General features: G+C 39.0%; 1 protein-coding gene across 1 annotated transcript in view; it reads left to right on the top strand.

Moving 5' to 3' along the window:
* The window catches only part of C15H11orf65 (chromosome 15 C11orf65 homolog), a 72,432-nt gene that overhangs the window by 36,019 nt on the left and 17,050 nt on the right, over positions 1 to 19,363 (top strand). Inside the window, exons 3-5 of the mRNA XM_086339081.1 lie at positions 757 to 810; positions 943 to 1,143; positions 2,834 to 2,964. Coding sequence (XP_086195207.1) covers positions 757 to 810; positions 943 to 1,143; positions 2,834 to 2,964 — 386 coding nt within the window. The remainder of the gene's footprint in view (positions 1 to 756; positions 811 to 942; positions 1,144 to 2,833; positions 2,965 to 19,363) is intronic.

Below are 19,363 nucleotides of genomic sequence, written 5' to 3'. Positions count from 1 at the left end.
TTTAGTTAGAAAATTATGCAAAACTAATGTTGTATTTCAGGTTGAACAATTTAAGATAACATCTGTTTTCTCATCTAACTTAATATAATCAGGAGACAGGTTGGGGACCAAGATTTTTTTTCTCTATTTTCCATTTGATGTGGGGCACTAAATTTTAGAAGACCAATTATATACAATTCTTACAAAATTTAAACATGGATTTTTGATTTAAAATCAAAAGCTAGCTAGGAAAGGTCAGCTGGTATTAAACTCAGATTCACTAGTCACATTTTTTTCTCTGAATCTACCTAGAGTGAAAGTGAAAGTCGCTCAGTTGAGTCTGACTCTTTGTGACCCCATGGCTTGTACCGTCCATGGAATTCTCCAGGCCAGAATACTGGAATGGTAGCCTTTTCCTTCTCCAGGGGATCTTCCCAACCTAGAAGATAATATTTAATATGAAAATATATTTGAGGCGTGTGAAAAAAAACTCTTGTGTTTTATGACTATAAATCACCTGGCACTTAAACTTTTACATTACATAGAAAGGAAACATAGTTTGGTATCATTTTCCCAGTTATCATGTAAATTGTTTTACTTATTGAGTATCTATAAAAAAATAAATTCTGATACTTTCTCATTTAAAATTAATTATTTGAGGTTTATTCACTTCATCTATTTCATAAGTAATCAATATTCAGTAGCTATTTAATATAATAGAGTGAGAAATTATGAACAGATATATATAGAATGTTGAAGACTAATTTTTTTTTACAGGCAGAACTTCTAGATGCTGCTGCTGGTATTAATGTACGATTCAGGTTAGGTGGTGTAAGTATGAATACATTCTTATTTAGTAGTATTAAAGCACATTTATATGAAATTTAAAAGATGTAATTTTAAAAAACATAGGCCATTTTCCTAATTAAATTGATATGGTTCTTTTAACTTTTCCATCTACAGGTTAAATTTCCACCTGAAATATACTATAAAATTTTCACTCACAGACATATTGAAGATCTGTGTGCTAATAGCCCTAGAGACTACACAAAACTTCCAGCAAAACATACATCTCATATTAAAAGTGATGATCTTCAGGAAGAGGATTACAGTGGCTGGTATCGTCGTATAGAGAACAATGGCTGGAGGCCTGTTTGTGAAACAGTAAGAACAGATAAATATTAATAATTTTTTATGTTATATGCTTAGAAACCTATCTGTCTTTCTGAAAGTTAATTTTCAGATTTTTTTAAAATAATAAATTCTACTAATTTAACTGATAAAATTTGCTTAACTACTCTGGGGCAACTAGTATACTTCAAGATTCAGCAATATATCTTTTTTTTAGTATATCTTTTTTTTTTTAACATCTACTTCTGCTTTTAATAATCAGCTTTGAGTCTAGACCATCTTTAGATACTCTCTGGCACTCAGAAATTACCCATCTTTATAATAAAGCAAATCTGAAGATGTTACTGACTGTAATTAATCCCTGGACAAGAAGTGGGTGTTCTTGAGAGTAATATCCCATTTTTTGTACAGAGCTTGTAACAGCAGACCCTAGTGGGAAATCACTTGGGTTTTCATGGTGTTGAAAAATATAACATGTATTTATATGAACTAAACAGAATGATTTAAAATATACATGGTTTCTAATGCATATATATGATTTGAGAATTTTTCTATAGACATGTTTGTTTAATCTCCTTTTTGTGGAAATATTTTTTATCCAAGGATATTTGTTAACTTATATTTTAAAAGTTAACATTATCTGGTTGTATAGTTCTGGATGTTTGTTTATATGGCTCAAGTATCTTCATTCAAATCCCTCAATCTCTGATATACAAATTGTAGAATGTGGTATATTGGATATACTAAGTATGAAAAATGATCAAAGTGTGAATTCATTCATTCAGTCAACAAATTTTATTGCATACCAGTCAGATATATGGCATTTTACTAGATGCTTAATAAGCAATGGTAAATAAAAATATTCCTCCACTGAAGTAGTTTGCCTTTTAATTAAGGAGAGAGTCAAGTAAACAGGACATTTCAGTACAGTGCTTTAATAGGCAAATTCAGAGTGTTGTGGGGGATAAACTGTCCTCTTTGTTATTTAATGTGTATGTGGTGAGGGAGGAGGAATGAACTGGAAATAAGAAAACAAGCAACCAGCTAGTATAAGCATCATATGGGGAAATCACGAAGTCTTAAGATACAATGGTGAGACTTCTGTATTCTTGGAGGGTGCCCATATTCCTTGAGGATTTGTTGTTACTGTTCAGTTGCTAAGTTGTGTCTGACTCTTTGTGACCCCATGAACTGCAGCACACTAGGCTTCCCTGTCCTTCACTGTCTCCCTGAGTTTGCTCAAACTCATGTCCATTGAGTCAGTGATGCCACCTGACCATCTCATCCTCTGTCATTCTCTTCTCCTCTAGCCCTCAATCTTTCCCAGCATCAGCGTCTTTTCTTTTCCAGTGAGTTGGCTCTTCCCATTAGGTGGCCAAAGTACTGAAGATTAGAGTCTTCAAAAGTCAGTAGCACCTACTGGTCAGCTCTGTTCTTATGAGAAACTAAAACACTCCTAGAATATGTCTATTCACTTATTCATTCAACAAATACTTATTAAATACTACCTCAGTACACTAATTCTCTTTAGTTTTTCTATGGCATGTGTCTCTTAAGGCTCAATGTGCTATTCACTTAATTAGAAATATCTTAAAAGGGTCTATCCTCTCCTCTATTTCTACCTTGGTATGTTCCAAGGTAGAATATAGTTCTTGTTTATAGTCAGATAACCTCACAATCAGTAATTTAATATTTTGTGTATTCATTTTTCATTTCTCAATAGTTTTGGAGGCCTACTGAAAATGTGATGGTGGGAAACAAAAAGGAAAGTGAATTCCATTTCTCCAAACTGAAGAGAAGGCAAGATATGGAAAAGAAAAGAAAAATTAGAAAAATACAATGGATGCAGCAAATGTAGGTTGATGAAATACTTAGAATTATTTTTTTTTAATTATTCTCTTGATTTATTTTTTTTTCCTGGAAATTTATTTTTTATTTTTTAAATTTTATTTTATTTTTAAACTTTACAATATTGTATTAGTTTTGCCAAATATCGAAATGAATCCACCACAGGTATACCTGTGTTCCCCATCCTGAACCCTCCTCCCTCCTCCCTCCCCATACCCTCCCTCGTCCCAGTGCACCAGCTCCAAGCATCCAGTATCGTGCAACGAACCTGGACTGGCGACTCGTTTCATACATGATATTATACATGTTTCAATGCCATTCTCCCTATACTTAGAATTATTAAAGAAGTATATATTTTCAAAAATTGCTATCACTAGTAAAAATAATCACGTTATTTTAAAAATAAGATGAAAGATTACAGTTATTTTTTAAAAATACAATGAAAGCAAATATTTAATAAATGCTTGCTAGAGACTGTTAATATCTAAGATATAAGTGGAAAAAGACAAATTTTCTTTGACCTCAAGGAAATCACAATCTTTTGCCACATGAGATGAAAATCAGCATTTACTTTTATATGTGAGATTAATATGACCTATTCACCAGGCATAGGCATTCCCTGGTGGCTCAGATGGTAAAGAGTCTGCCTGCAATGAGGGAGAACCAGATTCAGTCCCTGGGTTAGGAAGATCCCCTAGAAAAGCAAATGGCAACCCACTCCAGTATTCTTCCAGAAAATCCTTGGACGGAAGAGCCTGGCAGACTACAGTCCTTGGGGTCATAAATAGTTGGACACGACTGAAGTGACTTTGGTACCTTCTAGACTTACTCTATACCATTCTCAACCTTTTTTTGTCCCCTAAAGAAACTGACATGTAAGGATTACACTAAAAGGCATTCTGGACCTATCTAACAAATATTAAAAGCAAGTCTCAAAGGAATCAAATCATATCCAAGTTTACTTGACAGTATATAAGAACAGTGGAAAAGGGAATGGCAACCCACTCCAGTATTCTTGCCTGGGACATCCCACAGACAGAGGAGCTTGGTGGGCTACAGTCCGGGGAGATGCAGAGAGTCAAACATGACTGAGCAACTGAGCACACACCACATACATACAAGAACAAACTCCCCAGATATTTAAAGGAATAAAAAAAAACTTTAGTACTCAAAATCATATAAATTAACAATGTCTACCATGTAGTAATCAATTGCCACACATTCAAAGAAGCAGGAAAACAGACCCCTGAGAAGAAAAAATAATATCAGCCAACTCAGCAAAACACCCATGGCTGATTCATGTCAAATGTAGGGCAAAAACCACTACAATATTGTAAAGTAACTAGTCTTCAAATAAAATAAATTAATTAATTTAAAAAAATAAAACAAAAAGGTAGGAAACCTTTTCAGATAGATAAAAGCTGAAGAAGAAAAGTGATTCTAAGTAAAAATCTAGATACATACAGGAATGAAGAACACCAAAAATGGTAACTGTGTTAAGTAAATGTACAGAATTTTCTTCTTACTACTTAAACCTCTTTAAAAAGTAATTAACCAACTAATGAACCACACACTTGAAAATAGTCAAGATAAATAGTTAAGATGATAAAGTTTATGTTGGTTGTACCACAATTTTTTAAATGATAGGTATTACATTTTTATTCAGACTAAAATTGAAGAAAGTAGGGAAAACCACTAGACCATTCAGGTATGACCTAAATCAAATCCCTTTTGATTATACAGTGAAAGTGAGAAATAGATTTAAGTGACTAGATCTGATAGATAGAGTGCCTGATGAACTATGGACTGAGGTTCATGACATTGTACAGGAGACAGGGATCAAGACCATCTCCATGGAAAAGAAATGCAAAAAAGCAAAATGGCTGTCTGGGGAGGCCTTACGAATAGCTGTGAAAAGAAGAGAAGCAAAAAGCAAAGGAGAAAGGGAAAGATATAAGCATCTGAATGCAGAGTTCCAAAGAATAGCAAGAAGAGATAAGAAAGCCATCCTCAGCGATCAAGGCAAAGAAATAGAGGAAAACAACAGAATGGGAAAGACTAGAGATCTTTTCAAAAAAAATTAGAGCTACCAAGGGAACATTTCATGCAAAGATGGGCTCGATAAAGGACAGAAATGGTATGGACCTAACAGAAACAGAAGATATTAAGAAGAGATGGCAAGAATACACAGAAGAACTGTACAAAAAAAATCTTCACGACCAAGATGATCATGATGGTGTGATCACTCACCTAGAGCCAGACATCCTGGAATGTGAAGTCAAGTGGGCCTTAGAAAGCATCACTACGAACAAAGGTAGTGGAGGTGATGGCATTCCAGTTGAGCTATTTCAAATCCTGAAAGATGATGCTGTGAAAGTGCTGCACTCAATATGCCAGCAAATTTGGAAAACTCAGCAGTGGCCACAGGACTGGAAAAGGTCAGTTTTCATTCCAATCCCAAAGAAAGGCAATGCCAAAGAATGCTCAAACTACTGCACAATTGCACTCATCTCACACACTAGTAAAGTTATGCTCAAAATTCTCCAAGCCAGGCTTCAGCAATATGTGAACCGTGAACTTCCAGATGTTCAAGCTGGTTTTAGAAAAGGCAGAGGAACCAGAGATCAAATTGCCAACATCCACTGGATCATGGAAAAAGCAAGAGAGTTCCAGAAAAACATCTATTTCTGCTTTATTGACTATGCCAAAGCCTTTGACTGTGTGGATCACAATAAACTGTGGAAAATTCTGAAAGAGATGGGAATACCAGACCACCTGACCTGCCTCTTGAGAATGCAGGTCAAGAAGCAACAGTTAGAACTGGACATGGAACAACAGACTGGTTCCAAATAGGAACAGGAGTACGTCAAGGCTGTATATTGTCACCCTGCTTGTTTAACTTATATGCAGAGTACATCATGAGAAACATTGGGCTGGAAGAAGCACAAGCTGGAATCAAGATTGCCAGAAGAAATATCAATAACCTCAGATATGCAGATGACACCATCCTTATGGCAGAAAGTGAAGAGGAACTAAAAAGCCTCTTGATGAAAGTGAAAGAGAAGAGTGAAAAAGTTGGCTTAAAGCTCAACATTCAGAAAACAAAGATCATGGCATCTGGTCCCATCACTTCATGGGAAATAGATGGGGAACCAGTGGAAACAGTATCAGACTTTATCTTTTTGGGCTCCAAAATTACTGCAGATGGTGACTGCAGCCATGAAATTAAAAGACGCTTACTCCTTGGAAGGAAAGTTATGACCAACCTAGATAGCATATTCAAAAGCAGAGACGTTACTTTGCCAACAAAGGTCCGTCTAGTCAAGGCTATGGTTTTTCCAGTGGTCATGTATGGATGCGAGAGTTGGACTGTGAAGAAAGCTGAGCACCGAAGAATTGATGCTTTTGAACTGTGGTGTTGGAGAAGACTCTTGAGAGTCCCTTGGACTGCAAGGAGATCCAGCCAGTCCATTCTGAAGGAGATCAGCCCTGGGTGTTCTTTGGAAGGAATGATGCTAAAGCTGAAACTCCAGTACTTTGGTCACCTCATGCGAAGAGTTGACTCATTGGAAAAGACTCTGATGCTGGGAGGGATTGGGGGCAGGAGGAAAAGGGGACGACAGAGGATGAGATGGCTGGATGGCATCACCGACTTGATGGATGTGAGTTTGAGTGAACTCCGGGAGTTGGTGATGGACAGGGAGGCCTGGCGTGCTGTGGTTCATGGGGTCTCAAAGAGTCAGACACGACTGAGCGACTGAACTGAACATTTTTATACTGCAAAGTAATGAGCTAACATTGATGTTGCCAATCAAGTTATACTTAAGTATCTGATTCCACAATTATACTCCTTTTCTCTTATATTGAAAAACTTCATCAAACATTACATAATTACTGGACTTCCCTGGTGGTGTAGTGGATAAGAAATGCCTACCAATGCAAGAGACACAAGTTCAATCCCTCATCCAGAAAGATTCCACATGCCATGATGCAACTAAGCCCATGTGCCATAACTACTGAGTCTGCATTCTAGAGCATGCAGGTCACATGTTGAGCCTGTGAGCTGCAACTACTGAAGCCTGTGTACCCAGAACCTGTGCTCCACAACAAGCAAAGCCACAGCAATGAGAAGCCCACACACTGCAACAAAGAGTAGCCCCTGCTGGCCACAACCAGAGAAAGTTTGCTTAAAGTGGACAGTAAATCCCATGGACCAAGGAGCCTGGTAGGCTGCAGTCCATGGGGTAGCTAAGAGTAGGACACGACTGAGCGACTTCACTTTCACTTTTCACTTTCATGCATTGGAGAAGGAAATGGCAACCCACTCCAGTGTTCTTGCCTGGAGAATCCCAGGGATGGGGAAGCCTGGTGGGCTGCCATCTCTGGGGTTGCACAGAGTCCGACACGACTGAAGCAACTTAGCAGCAGCAGCAGCATAGAAGGTTGGAGTAACACGACCAACCAACTTGACATAATTGGCATTTATAGAGCACTGAACTCAACCAAAGAAAACAAATTCTTTTCAAGTGCACATGAAAAGCCTTCACCAAAATACACCATATCTGGGCCATGAAATAAATACCTACAAATTTAAAAGAATTAAAATCATACAAAGGAAGTTTTCTAATCATGATGAAATTAAAAATTATTTAAAACAGAGTAAAATAACAGAAACATTTCTTGATTTCTGGAAAACCTCCAAATACTTGGATATTAAACAGCATATCTTCAAATAATCCATAAGTCAAAGAAGTCACAAAAGAAACTTGAAAATATTTTTGGTTTAACAAAAAATGAAAAGACAACATACTAAAACTGGGGGAATGCAGCTAAATAGTACTTACAGGAAAATTTATATCATTTTCTATGAGACTAGTGTTATCTGATAAAAAACTACTCAAGGTTTATGAGGGGGGAAAACTACAAAAAATAACAAACCAATATTCTCTCATGAACATGATAATAAGTAATATTATAAACAAATGGAGTTTATCCTTGGAATACAAGATTGGTTTGACATTTGGAAATCAATCAATGCAATTCACCAAATTTCTTAAAAAAGAAAACTGGATATGATGATCTCAAAAAGATGAAGAAAAAGTATTTACAAAAGTCTAGCTAACATTTGTAATTAAAATTCTTGGCAAATTAAGAATAGATGAGAGCCTCCTCAACTTGATGAAGATCATCTATGAAAAGCCTGCAGCCAACATGATACTTAATGGTGAGTGGCTGAATGCTTTCTCTCTAAGATCAGAAACAAAGATGTCTGCACTCACTACTTCTTCACAACATTGCACTGGATGTCCTCGTTAGTGCAATAAGGGTGGCAGGGTGAAGTGGTGGGAGAGACACTGAGATTGGAAAAGAAGAACTAAAATAATCTTTATTTACAGTTGACATGATCATCTGAGGTTAGTGATATTTCTCATGGCAGTCTTGATTCCAACTTATGCTTCATCCAGCCTGGCATTTCGTATGATGTATTCTGCATATAACTTAAACAAGCAGAGTGACAATATATGGACTTGACGTACTCCTTTCCCAATTTGGAACCAGTCCATTGTTCCATGTCCACTTCTAACTTTTGCTTCCTAACATGCATACAGGTTTCTCAGGAGGCCGGTAAGGTGATCTGGTATTCTCAACTCTTTAAGGATTTTCCACAGTTTGACTGTGATCCACACAGTCAAATGCTTTAGCATAGTCAATGAAGCAGAAGTAGATGTTTTTCTGGAATTTTCTTGCTTTTTCTATGATCCAATGGATGTTGGCAATTTGAAATACTGGGCTGGATGAAGCACTAGCTGGAATCAAGATTGCTGGGAGAAATATCAATGACCTCAGATATGCAGATGATACCACCCTTGTGGCTTAAAGTTAAGAAAAACTAAAGAGCCTCTTGAGGAAAGTGAAAGAGGAGAGTGAAAAAGCCGGCTTAAAACTCAACATTCAGAAAACTAAGATCATGGTATCTGGTCTCCTCACTTCATGGCAAATAGATGGGGAAACAATGGGAACAGTGACAGACTTTATTTTTCTTGGGCTCCAAAATCACTGCAGGTGGTGACTGCAGCCATGAAATTAAAAGATGCTTGCTCCTTGGAAGAAAATCTATGACCAACCTAGACAGCATATTAAAAAGAAGAAGCACTGCTTTGCCAGCAAAGGTCATCTAGTCAACACTATGGTTTTTCCAGTAGTCGTATATGGATTTGAGAGTTGGAAGGTAAAGAAACCTGAGCACAGAAGAATTGATGCTTTTTGAACTGTGGTGTTGGAGAAGACTCTTGAGAGCCCCTTGGACTGCAAGGAGATCCAACCAGTCCATCCTAAAGGAAATCAGCCCTGAATATTCACTGGAAGGACTGATGCTGAGGCTGAAGCTCCAAATAATGTGGCCACATGATACAATGAACTGACTTATTGGAAACGACCCTGATGCTTGGAAAGATTGAAAGCAGGAGAAGGGGATGACAGAGGATGAGATGGTTGGATGGCATCACCGACTCAATGGACATGAGTCTGAGCAAGCTTGGGGAGTTGGTGGTGGACAGGGAAGCCTGGAGTGCTGCTGTTCATGGGGTTGCAAAGAGACACAGCTGAATGCCTTAACTAAATTGATATGACCATCTAAATACAGAATTTGAAGGAATCTATTAAAAAGCTACTGGAACTAACAGGTGAATTTATCAAGGTTGTAAGATACAGAAACCAATTGTATTGCAGCAAACAATTAGAAATCAAAATTAAAAATTTACAGTGGCATCAGCAAATATGAAATACCTAGGCATAAATTGAAGGAAAAATCTATATGACCTGTACACTGAAAAGTAATAAACACTGTTCATAAAACTTAAAGACTTAAACAAAGAGCTATAAGATATTCATGGATCAGAAGACTCAATATTGTTAAGATCAGTCTCTCCAAATTGATGTATATAGTCAATGTAATCATAATCAAAAATTCCAGCTGGTTGTGTGTATGTGTATTGACAAGTAGACTTGAAAACTTTCATGTAAATGCAAAGGAACTAGAATAATCAAAATAATTTTGGAAAAAAATTGGAGAACTTACATTACCTCATTTTAAGACTTATTATAAAACTACTATAATCAAGATGTGGTGGTACTGGCTTTAAGATAGACATGCAGATCAATGGAACAGAATAGAGAGTTGAGAAATAGACCCAAACACATGTTGTTGAGTTTCAATACATATACCAAGGCAATTTTATTGGTAAAGGATATTCTTTTCAACAAATTGGATACTCAAATGCAGAGAAATAAATCTTGATCTTTATCTCATATTGTTGTTTAGTCGCTAAATTGTGTCCAACTCTTTGCAACCCCATGGACAGAGGATCCCATATATCCTCTGTCCATGGGATTTCTCAGGCAAGGATGCTGGAGTGGGTTGCCATTTCCTTCTCCAGGGGATCTTCCCTACCAAGGGATCGAACTTGCATCTCCTGCCTGGCAGGTGGATTATTTACTACTGTACCACCTGGAGCCCTTTCGTCATATATAACTTAATTTGAAAAATATCATAGATCTAAATATAAGAATGAACTCTATAGTGCATACAACTCAATATCTAAAGAACAAACAATCCAATCACAAAATGAGAAGATCTATATAGGCATTTCTCCAAAGCCATACAGAGGGCCTATGGGCACATGAAAATATGCTCAACATTGCTAATTATTAGAGAAATGCAAATCAAAACCACAGTGAGGTATCATTTCACACATATCAGGATGGTAATCATCAAAAAGTCTACAAATAGTCAATACTGGAGAGAGTGTGTTAAAAAGGGAATCCTCCTAACACTGTTAGTGGGAATGTAAATTGGTGCTGCTACTATGGTAAACAGTAAGAAGGTTCCCTAAAAAACTAAAAATAGAGCTACCATATGATCCAGCAATCCCATAATTCCTGGCCATGTATGCAGCAAAGACAGAAATGCTAATTTGAAAGAATACGTGTACCCCAACGATCATAGCACCACTATTTACAATAGCCAAGACATGGAAGCAACCCAAGTCCCCATCAATAGATGATTGGTTTAAGAAGATGTGGTATACATTTATATGTGTGTGTGTGGGCTCAGTCCCTCAGTTGTGTCCTACACTTTGTGACCCCATGGACAGTAGACTCCCAGGCTCTTCTGTCCATGGAATTTTTCAGGCAAGAATACTGGAGTGGGTTGCCATTTCCTACTCCAGTGGATCTTCCCAACCCAAGGATTGAACCCATGTCTCTTGCGTCTCCTGCACTGACAGATTCTTTACCACTGTGCCACTGATTTGTATGGTATATGTATATATACTATATATGTGTGTATACATATATATATATATAAAACGGAATATTAGCCATAAGAAAGAACAAAATAATGCCATTTGCAGCAACATGGATAGACCTGAAGAATATCATACTGAGTGAAGTAAGTCAGATAAAGAAAAGACAAATATTACATGATATCACTTATATGTGGAATCTAATAATAATACAAATGAAACTACATACAAAACAGAATCAGACTCACAGACATAGAAAACAATCTTACAATTACCAAAGGAGAAAATGTGGGGAGGGATAACTTAGGATAATGGGATTAACAGATACAAACTATTCATATAGATACAATCAGTTCAGTTCAGTCGCTCAGTCGTATCCAACTCTTTGCGACCCTATAAATCACAGCATGCCAGGCCTCCCTGTCCATCACCAACTCCCGGAGTTCACCCAAACTCACGTGCATCGAGTTCGGTGATGCCATCCAGCCATCTCATCCTCTGTCGTCCCCTTCTCCTCCTGCCCCCAATCCCTCCCAGCATCAGGGTCTTTTCCAATGAGTCGACTCTGCATGAGGTGGTCAAAGTGTTGGAGTTTCAGCCCCAGCATCCAATATTATATATTAAATAGATAAGTAACAAGAATTTACTGTATAACATAGGGGAACATATTCAATATCTTATAATAATCTATAATGCAAAATAATCTGAAAAGTATGTATTTTTCTGAAAAAAAAAAAAAAAAAAAGCACTTTATGAGACCTTAAAAAAGTGAGTGTTAACACCAAGTAAGTACTTATCCAAAAGTAAGCAAACAAGGAAACCTTAGTGTCTATGGTTCTAGCAAAGATTTCATAAGTAGGACATAGAAGGCATGAATTAGAAAAGAGTGTTAAATTGCATTTCATCAATGTTAAAAGCTTCTGCTCTGCTAAAGACATTTTTGCAAAAATACGAATGCAAGTCACAGACAGGAAGAGAACATTTGCAAAATATGTACATGATAAAAGTCTTGTAACTAGAATATGTAAAAAAAACTCAAAATTTAGTGATAAGAAGACAACCTAATTTTAAAATGGGCAAATGATCTGAACACTACCAATGAATATGCAGATAGAAAGTAAGTACAAGTGACTAATGACAATCATCATTAGTCATTAGGAAAGTGCAAACCAAAGCTGTAGTGAGAAAACATTATACAACCACTAGAATGGCTAAAATATTCTGTCCTAGCAATTTTTGGCATGGATACAGAACAAATGCAAATTAGTACACCTACTTTGGATAACAGTTTGACAGTTGTTGTTTTTTTTTAATTTTACAAGTTAAACACACATCTACCATTTCATCCAACCATTCTACTCAGTTATTTACCCACTAGAAATAAAACATATGTCTACAGAAAGATGGTAATACAAGTTCATAGCAGCTTTATTTGTAATAGCCCCAAACCAGAAACAACCCATCAACCCAAATGTCAATGGATAAACAAATTATGATGTATCTACACAAAGGAATACTACTTGGCAGTACAAGGAATGAACTATTCATACATAAAAACATGGATGAATTTCAAAATGGTGATGCTGAATGAAAGCAATCAGTTGAGAGAGAGTACATAAATGATTTCATTTATATCAAATTATAGAAGGAAATGGCAACCCACTCCAGTGTTCTTGCCTGGAGAATCCCAGGGATGGGGGAGCCTGGTGGGCTTCCGTCTATGGGGTTGCACAGAGTTGGACACGACTGGAGCAACTTAGCAGCAGCAGCAGCATAGAAAATACAAACAAATCTAGAATGGCACAAAGCAGATCAGTAGTTATCTGGAGATGAGGGTTGGGGAAAGGGGGCAGGAAGGATACCAAGTACTTCAAGAACTTTGGGGGTGATGGATATATTCATTTCTTTTATTATAGTGATGGATTCACAAGTACATACTTTTCAAAACTCTTCAAATTGTAGAGCTTAAACACAATTTATTATTTATCACTTATGCTCAATAAGCTGTAAAAAATGTTAAAAGAACATGTTCAGGCAATCAGAAGATCTCCATGGAGTACTCCTTCATCTCCTGTGGTTGCAGGGTGAGCTGGAGGCAATCCAGGTGTGACTGAAAGGGTCACAAACAGTGCTTGCAATGTAATGAAAAAACTGAACCGGTCTTGTGCACTAAGCTAAGGGCATTATTGGAGAAGCGGGACCATGAGACCTCAATTCAGTTTAGTTCAGTTGCTCAGCCGTGTCTGACTCTGTGATCCCATGAATTGCAGCATGCCAGGCCTTCCTGTCCATCACCAACTCCCAGAGTTCATTCAACTCATGTCCATCGAGTCAGTGATGCCATCCAGTCATCTCATCCTCTGTCGTCCCCTTCTCCTCCTGCCCCCAATCCCTCCCAGCATTAGAGTCTTTTCCAAAGAGTCAACTCTTCATGTGAGGTGGCCAAAGTATTGGAGTTTCAGCTTTAGCATCATTCCTTTAAAGAACACCCAGGACTGATCTCCTTTAGAATGGACTGGTTGGATCTCCCTGCAGTCCAAGGGACTCTCAAGAGTCTTCTCCAACACCATAGTTCAAAAGCATCAATTCTTTGGCACTCAGCCTTCTTCACAGTCCAACTCTCACATCCATACATGACCACTGGAAAAACCATAGCCTTGACTAGACGGACCTTTGTTGGCAAAGTAATGTCTCTGCTTTTGAATATGCTATCTAGGTTGGTCATAACTTTCCTTCCAAGGAGTAAGCGTCTTTTAATTTCATGGCTGCAATCACCATCTGCAGTGATTTTGGAGCCCAGAAAAATAAAGTCTGACACTGTTTCCACTGTTTCCCTGTCTATTTCCCATGAAGTGATGGGAATAAACTAAGATGCCATGATCTTAGTTTTCTGAATGTTGAGTTTTAAGCCAACTTTTTAACTCTCCTCTTATTTGGGCAGACATAGATAAGGCTTGAGAAGCTTGAGCCTTCAAACTCTCCTGTTGGTGAAGGAAACTCTTCCTCCGTGTTTTGAGGGAACAAGCCCTTTTCTGCATAAAGGCCTTTCAATGACTGTACCTGGCTCAGTTGCCTCACACACTTGTGCTGATTCTCCTTAGGATTCCCCCAGAACCATTTCCTCATTGCCTCCAGCCCACAATGAGACTTATATCTCAGGACAGTACAGAGAGGTATAAGGTCGACTCCAAGAGGAGCTAACTTATTTATTAACCAAAAGAGTTCTGAGGATTTACCAATCTGTGTTGACAGGAGCTCAGAAGGATGTGTGAAAGCGGATTCTATGGTGTTCAAGAGTTGATTGGGCTGAACTTATTGATATGACCACACTCACTTGAGATTAGCGATTTAATGTGTTGGCTTGAGTATCCAGAAATGGTGTTCAGGAAATTCCCTGGCTGTCCAGTGGTTAGGATTCCACACTTTAACCTCAGGGGGCACAGGTTGGATCCTTGGTTGGGGAACTAAGATCCCACAAACCATACGGTGCAGCCAAAACAAACAAACACATAAAAAAAAAATAACCAGAAATAGTGTTTACATTGGCATAACAAAGCCTGAACTCAGTCAAAGCTCTACAGTTAGAAAATGCCCGAACTTCTCGAGTACTCTGTAGAAAAGGACTTCGAAAAGAGGCTTGGGTAAAGCATATGTTTGTTCCTTTTATATGCAATCTGCTCAACCACCCACTAGCTGCAACCCAGGGGGTCCCAGAGGAAATGCTTTTCATCAAATCATTAGGAAATGAGGGGAGCAGCAGAATTCTTAATGAACTTGTGGTGGCCATTTCTTTATAGAGTGTGGGTGACAGTGGGGAAAGCTCCCCTGGAATTGGTTCCTGTAGTTCACTGGGAATAATGGAACTTTGAAGTGGTGGAAGTGACATAAATTGCAGCTAAGCTTCCTCCAGATGTGGTTTCTTTAATGGAACAAATCAACACTGTCCCTGGCATATGTTAGGCTGCTGTTGACTTAGCAAGTGTGTTCTTTCCCATCCCGATCAGTAAGCAAAGAGAGGAGTTTGCATTTAAATGGAAAGAACAGTGTGTCTTTACCTCTTACTCTCAGAGCTCTGTGCGCTTTCTTGCTCTTATCCCCAGGAGCATGCTACCTCAGTGCTCAAAGAACATCATGCCTGTCCTTTACACTGGTGACCTTATACTAATTGACCACGGTTAGGAGAAACTAACAACTCCCTAGATTAGGGGTCCCCATTCCCCCCCGGGCCATAGATTGCCAGTGGTCCCCAGCCTGTTAGGAACCAGGTCCCACAGCAGGAGGTGAGTGGAGGGCGAGCTCCTGTCAGAGCAGTGGCAGCATTAAATTCTCAGAGGAGCACGAACCCTCCTGTGAACTGCACACGCAAGGGATCTAGGTTGCACACTACTTATGAAACTCTAATGCCTGATCATCTGAGGAAGAGCTGAGGTGGTGCCAAAAAGTCTGGGGACCGCTGCCCTGGATGACTTAATAGGACAAATACACACTACAGGGCGGGAGATAAACTTGGCCAAAAGTTAAGGGTCTGCCACGTAGCTGAAGCTCACAGACATTTTGGGATATCCTTTCTAAAGTAAGAGACAAGATGCTATACCTTGCACCATCCACCTTGAAGACAAACACTCTCTAGATTTGGGAGATAAAATATGTCACATTTGGGCATGCGGCTCCAATGCATATACTAGATAACTAATAAGGCTAGCAGGCACCAGTGAGACATGGTGTAAGAAAGAACACAGTAGCGGGTTCATAATGTGGGGCAAACTGCCCTACCCCTTGGGCTTCATAGCCCAGCAGTCCCAACAGTGTTGGAAATATCTCTGACTGTGAAAGACTGTGTGGGGTCTCTAAAGCATCCTAATGGGAGGATCATAGCACAGACTTCTAGGGTTTAGGAGTAAGGTAGTGCCTTTCTCTGTCAAAAACTACTTGAAAAATTGTTCTGGGCTAGCTACTGGGCCCTAGTAGAGACTGGAAGCTTGTCAGTAGGATACCAAATGCTATGTTTAAGAACCGACGTGGATTTTATCTAATCCACTGAACTGTGAAACAGAGTATACAGCATCATTTCAGTATAAAGTAGATCCAGTATATATGAGAATGGGTCTGAAAGGTCCAGAAGCCCAAAGGAAGATATGTAAGTAGGTGGCTCAGACTTCTTCAACACCTACTTATGCTACATTGGCTCCTCTTCATCGCCATACTTTTGGCTTCACCGGGAGTCAGTTGTGATGTGTTACCAGAGGGAGAGTATATTTGGTCTAATTCACCATGAATCTGCACAGGATGTTAGGAACATCCAAAAATAGACAGCCAATAGATTACAATCCCTCAGTTAGCCCAGAAAGTGGTCAAAGGATATTCACCCAATGAGCACAACTGAAGGAAGCTACTCTTCATATATGAGTAGGGGGTAGAATCTTATTGACTATGAGCAGTAACTAAAAGTTTCTCAGTTGATTGGGGCCTTGAAAATAATTAAGTTGGAAAACAGTGATTAGGTCTAATCAGGTCTGCAGAGACAGATGCTAAGAATGGGCACTGAATATATTCATGTCCTTGTGACTGTCCTCCAAAGGGCCTAGATGAGGCATGGGTTTGGGTGGACTCCAGGAGCTTGTGATGGACATTGAGGCCTGGTGTGCTGCGGTTCATGGAGTCACAAAGAGTCGGACACGACTGAGCAACTGAACTGAACTACAAACAAAACTAGTGGAGGTGATGGAATTCCAGCTGAGCTATTTCAAATCCTAAAACATGATGCTGTTAAAGTGCTACACTCAATATGCCAGCAAATTTGGAAAACTCAACAATGGCCTCAGGACTGAAAAAGTTCAGTTTTCATTCCATTCCAAAAGAAAGGCAATGCCAAAGAATGTTCAAAGTACCATATAATTGTGCTCATTTCACATGCTAGCAAGCTAGTGCTCAAAATCCTTCAAGCTAGGCTTTAGAAGTACATGAACCAAGAACTTCCAGGTGTACTAGCTAGATTTACAAAAGGCAGAGAAATGAGAGCAAATTGCCAACATCTATTGGATTATAGAAAAAACAAGGGAATTCCAGAAAAACATCTGCTTCATTGACTACACTAAAGCCTTTTACTGTATGGATCACAACAAAGTGGAAAATTCTTAAAAGAGCTAGGAATACCAGACCACCTTACCTGTCTCCTGAGAAACCTGTATGCAAAACAAGAAATAGCAGTTAGAACCTGACATGGAACAATGTACCGATTAAAAATGGAAAAAGCAGTATGTACGTCAAAGCTGTATATTGTTACTCTGCTTATTTAACTTCTGTGCAGAGTACATGATGTGAAATGCCAGGCTGGATGAATCACAAGTTGTATCAAGATTGCCAGGAGAAATATCAGCAATCTCAGATATGCAGATGATATCACTCTAATGGCAGAAAGCAAAGAGGGACTAAACAGCCTCTTGATGAGAGTGAAAGAGAATGAAAAAGGTGGCTTAAAACTCAACATTCAAAAACTAAGATCACGGCGTCTGGTCCCATCACTTCATGGTAAATAAATGGGAAAAAGTGGAAACAGTGGCAGATTTTATTTTCTTGTGCTCCAAAATCATGGCAGATGGTGACTGCAGCCATGAAATTTAAAAATGCTTGCTCTTTGGAAGAAAAGCTATGACCAACCTAGACAGCATATTAAAAAGCAGAGACATTACTTTGCCAACAAAGTCAGTATAGCCAAAACTATGGTTTTTCCAGTAGTCATATATGAATGTGACAGTTGGACCTTAAAGAAGGCTGAGCACTAAAGAATTGATGCTTCTGAATTGTGGTGCTGGAGAAGACTCTTGAGAGTCCTTTGGACTACAAGGAGATCAAGCCAGTCGATCCTAAAGGAAATCAATCCTGAATATTCATTGGAAGAACTGATGCTGAAGCTCCAATGCCTTGGCCAGATAATGCAAAGAGCCAGCTCGTTGGAAAAGACATTGTTGCTGGGAAAGATTGAGGACAAGAGGAGAAGGGGGCAGAAGAGGATGAGATGGTTGGATGGCATCATTTGCTCAATGGACATGAGTCTAATCAAACTCTGGGAGATAGTGAAGGACAGGGAAATCTGGCATACTGCTGTTTGTGGGGTTGCAAAGAGTCAGACATAACTTAGCGACTGAACAACAGAAACAACTCAATGACTGCTCAAATTGTTCAGGCTACAGGGATGGAAGCTATACTTAGACTCATCAGATCAGATCAGATCAGTCGCTCAGTCATGTCCGATTCTTTGTGACCCCATGAATTGCAGTACGCCAGGCCTCTCTGTCCATCACCAACTCCCGGAGTTCACTCAGACTCACGTCCATCGGGTCAGTGATGCCATCCAGCCATCTCATCCTCTGTCGTCCCCTTCTCCTCCTGCCCCCAATCCCTCCCAGCATCAGTCTTTTCCAATGAGTCAACTCTTCTCATGAGGTGGCCAAAGTACTGGAGTTTCAGCTTTAGGATCATTCTTTCCAAAGAAATCCCAGGGCTGATCTCCTTCAGAATGGACTGGTTGGATCTCCTTGCAGTCCAAGGGACTCTCAAGAGTCTTCTCCAACACCACAGTTCAAAAGCATCAATTCTTCAGTGTTCAGCCTTCTTCACAGTCCAACTCTCACATCCATACATGACCACAGGAAGAACCATAGCCTTGACTAGACGAACCTTTGTTGGCAAAGTAATGTCTCTGCTTTTGAATATGCTATCTAGGTTGGTCATAACTTTCCTTCCAAGGAGTAATCTTTTCTTCACTACGGCCATTCTGGCTCTATAGTCACAGCTGACTGTATAGCAAAAGTTATAGCTTTGCCCTCCATAATGGGATATGCTGGCTACCCAGTGGCGGGCTAATTATACTGGGCCCTTCCCATAATACAGGAGGAACCCTTCTGTCTTCAGAATGATAAACATTCATGTATAACATTCATGTATATATAAACATAACATGTATTATATTTTATTTCTCTGCTCCATCACTCTGTCAGCCATACCATTCATTATGTTATGCCTATCCATCATCATTTTATTCCATACAACACAATCTACAACCAGGCGACCCATGTACAGCCAAGGAACTGTGGTCATGGGCT

Source organism: Bos grunniens, chromosome 15 (genome assembly GCF_055505025.1).
Source record: "Bos grunniens cultivar Pamir isolate PY7600 chromosome 15, Bosgru_T2T1.0, whole genome shotgun sequence".
Taxonomy (NCBI): domain Eukaryota; kingdom Metazoa; phylum Chordata; class Mammalia; order Artiodactyla; family Bovidae; genus Bos; species Bos grunniens.
The sequence above is the reverse complement of the archived record's forward strand: the minus strand, read 5'-3'. Positions and strand labels throughout refer to the sequence as shown.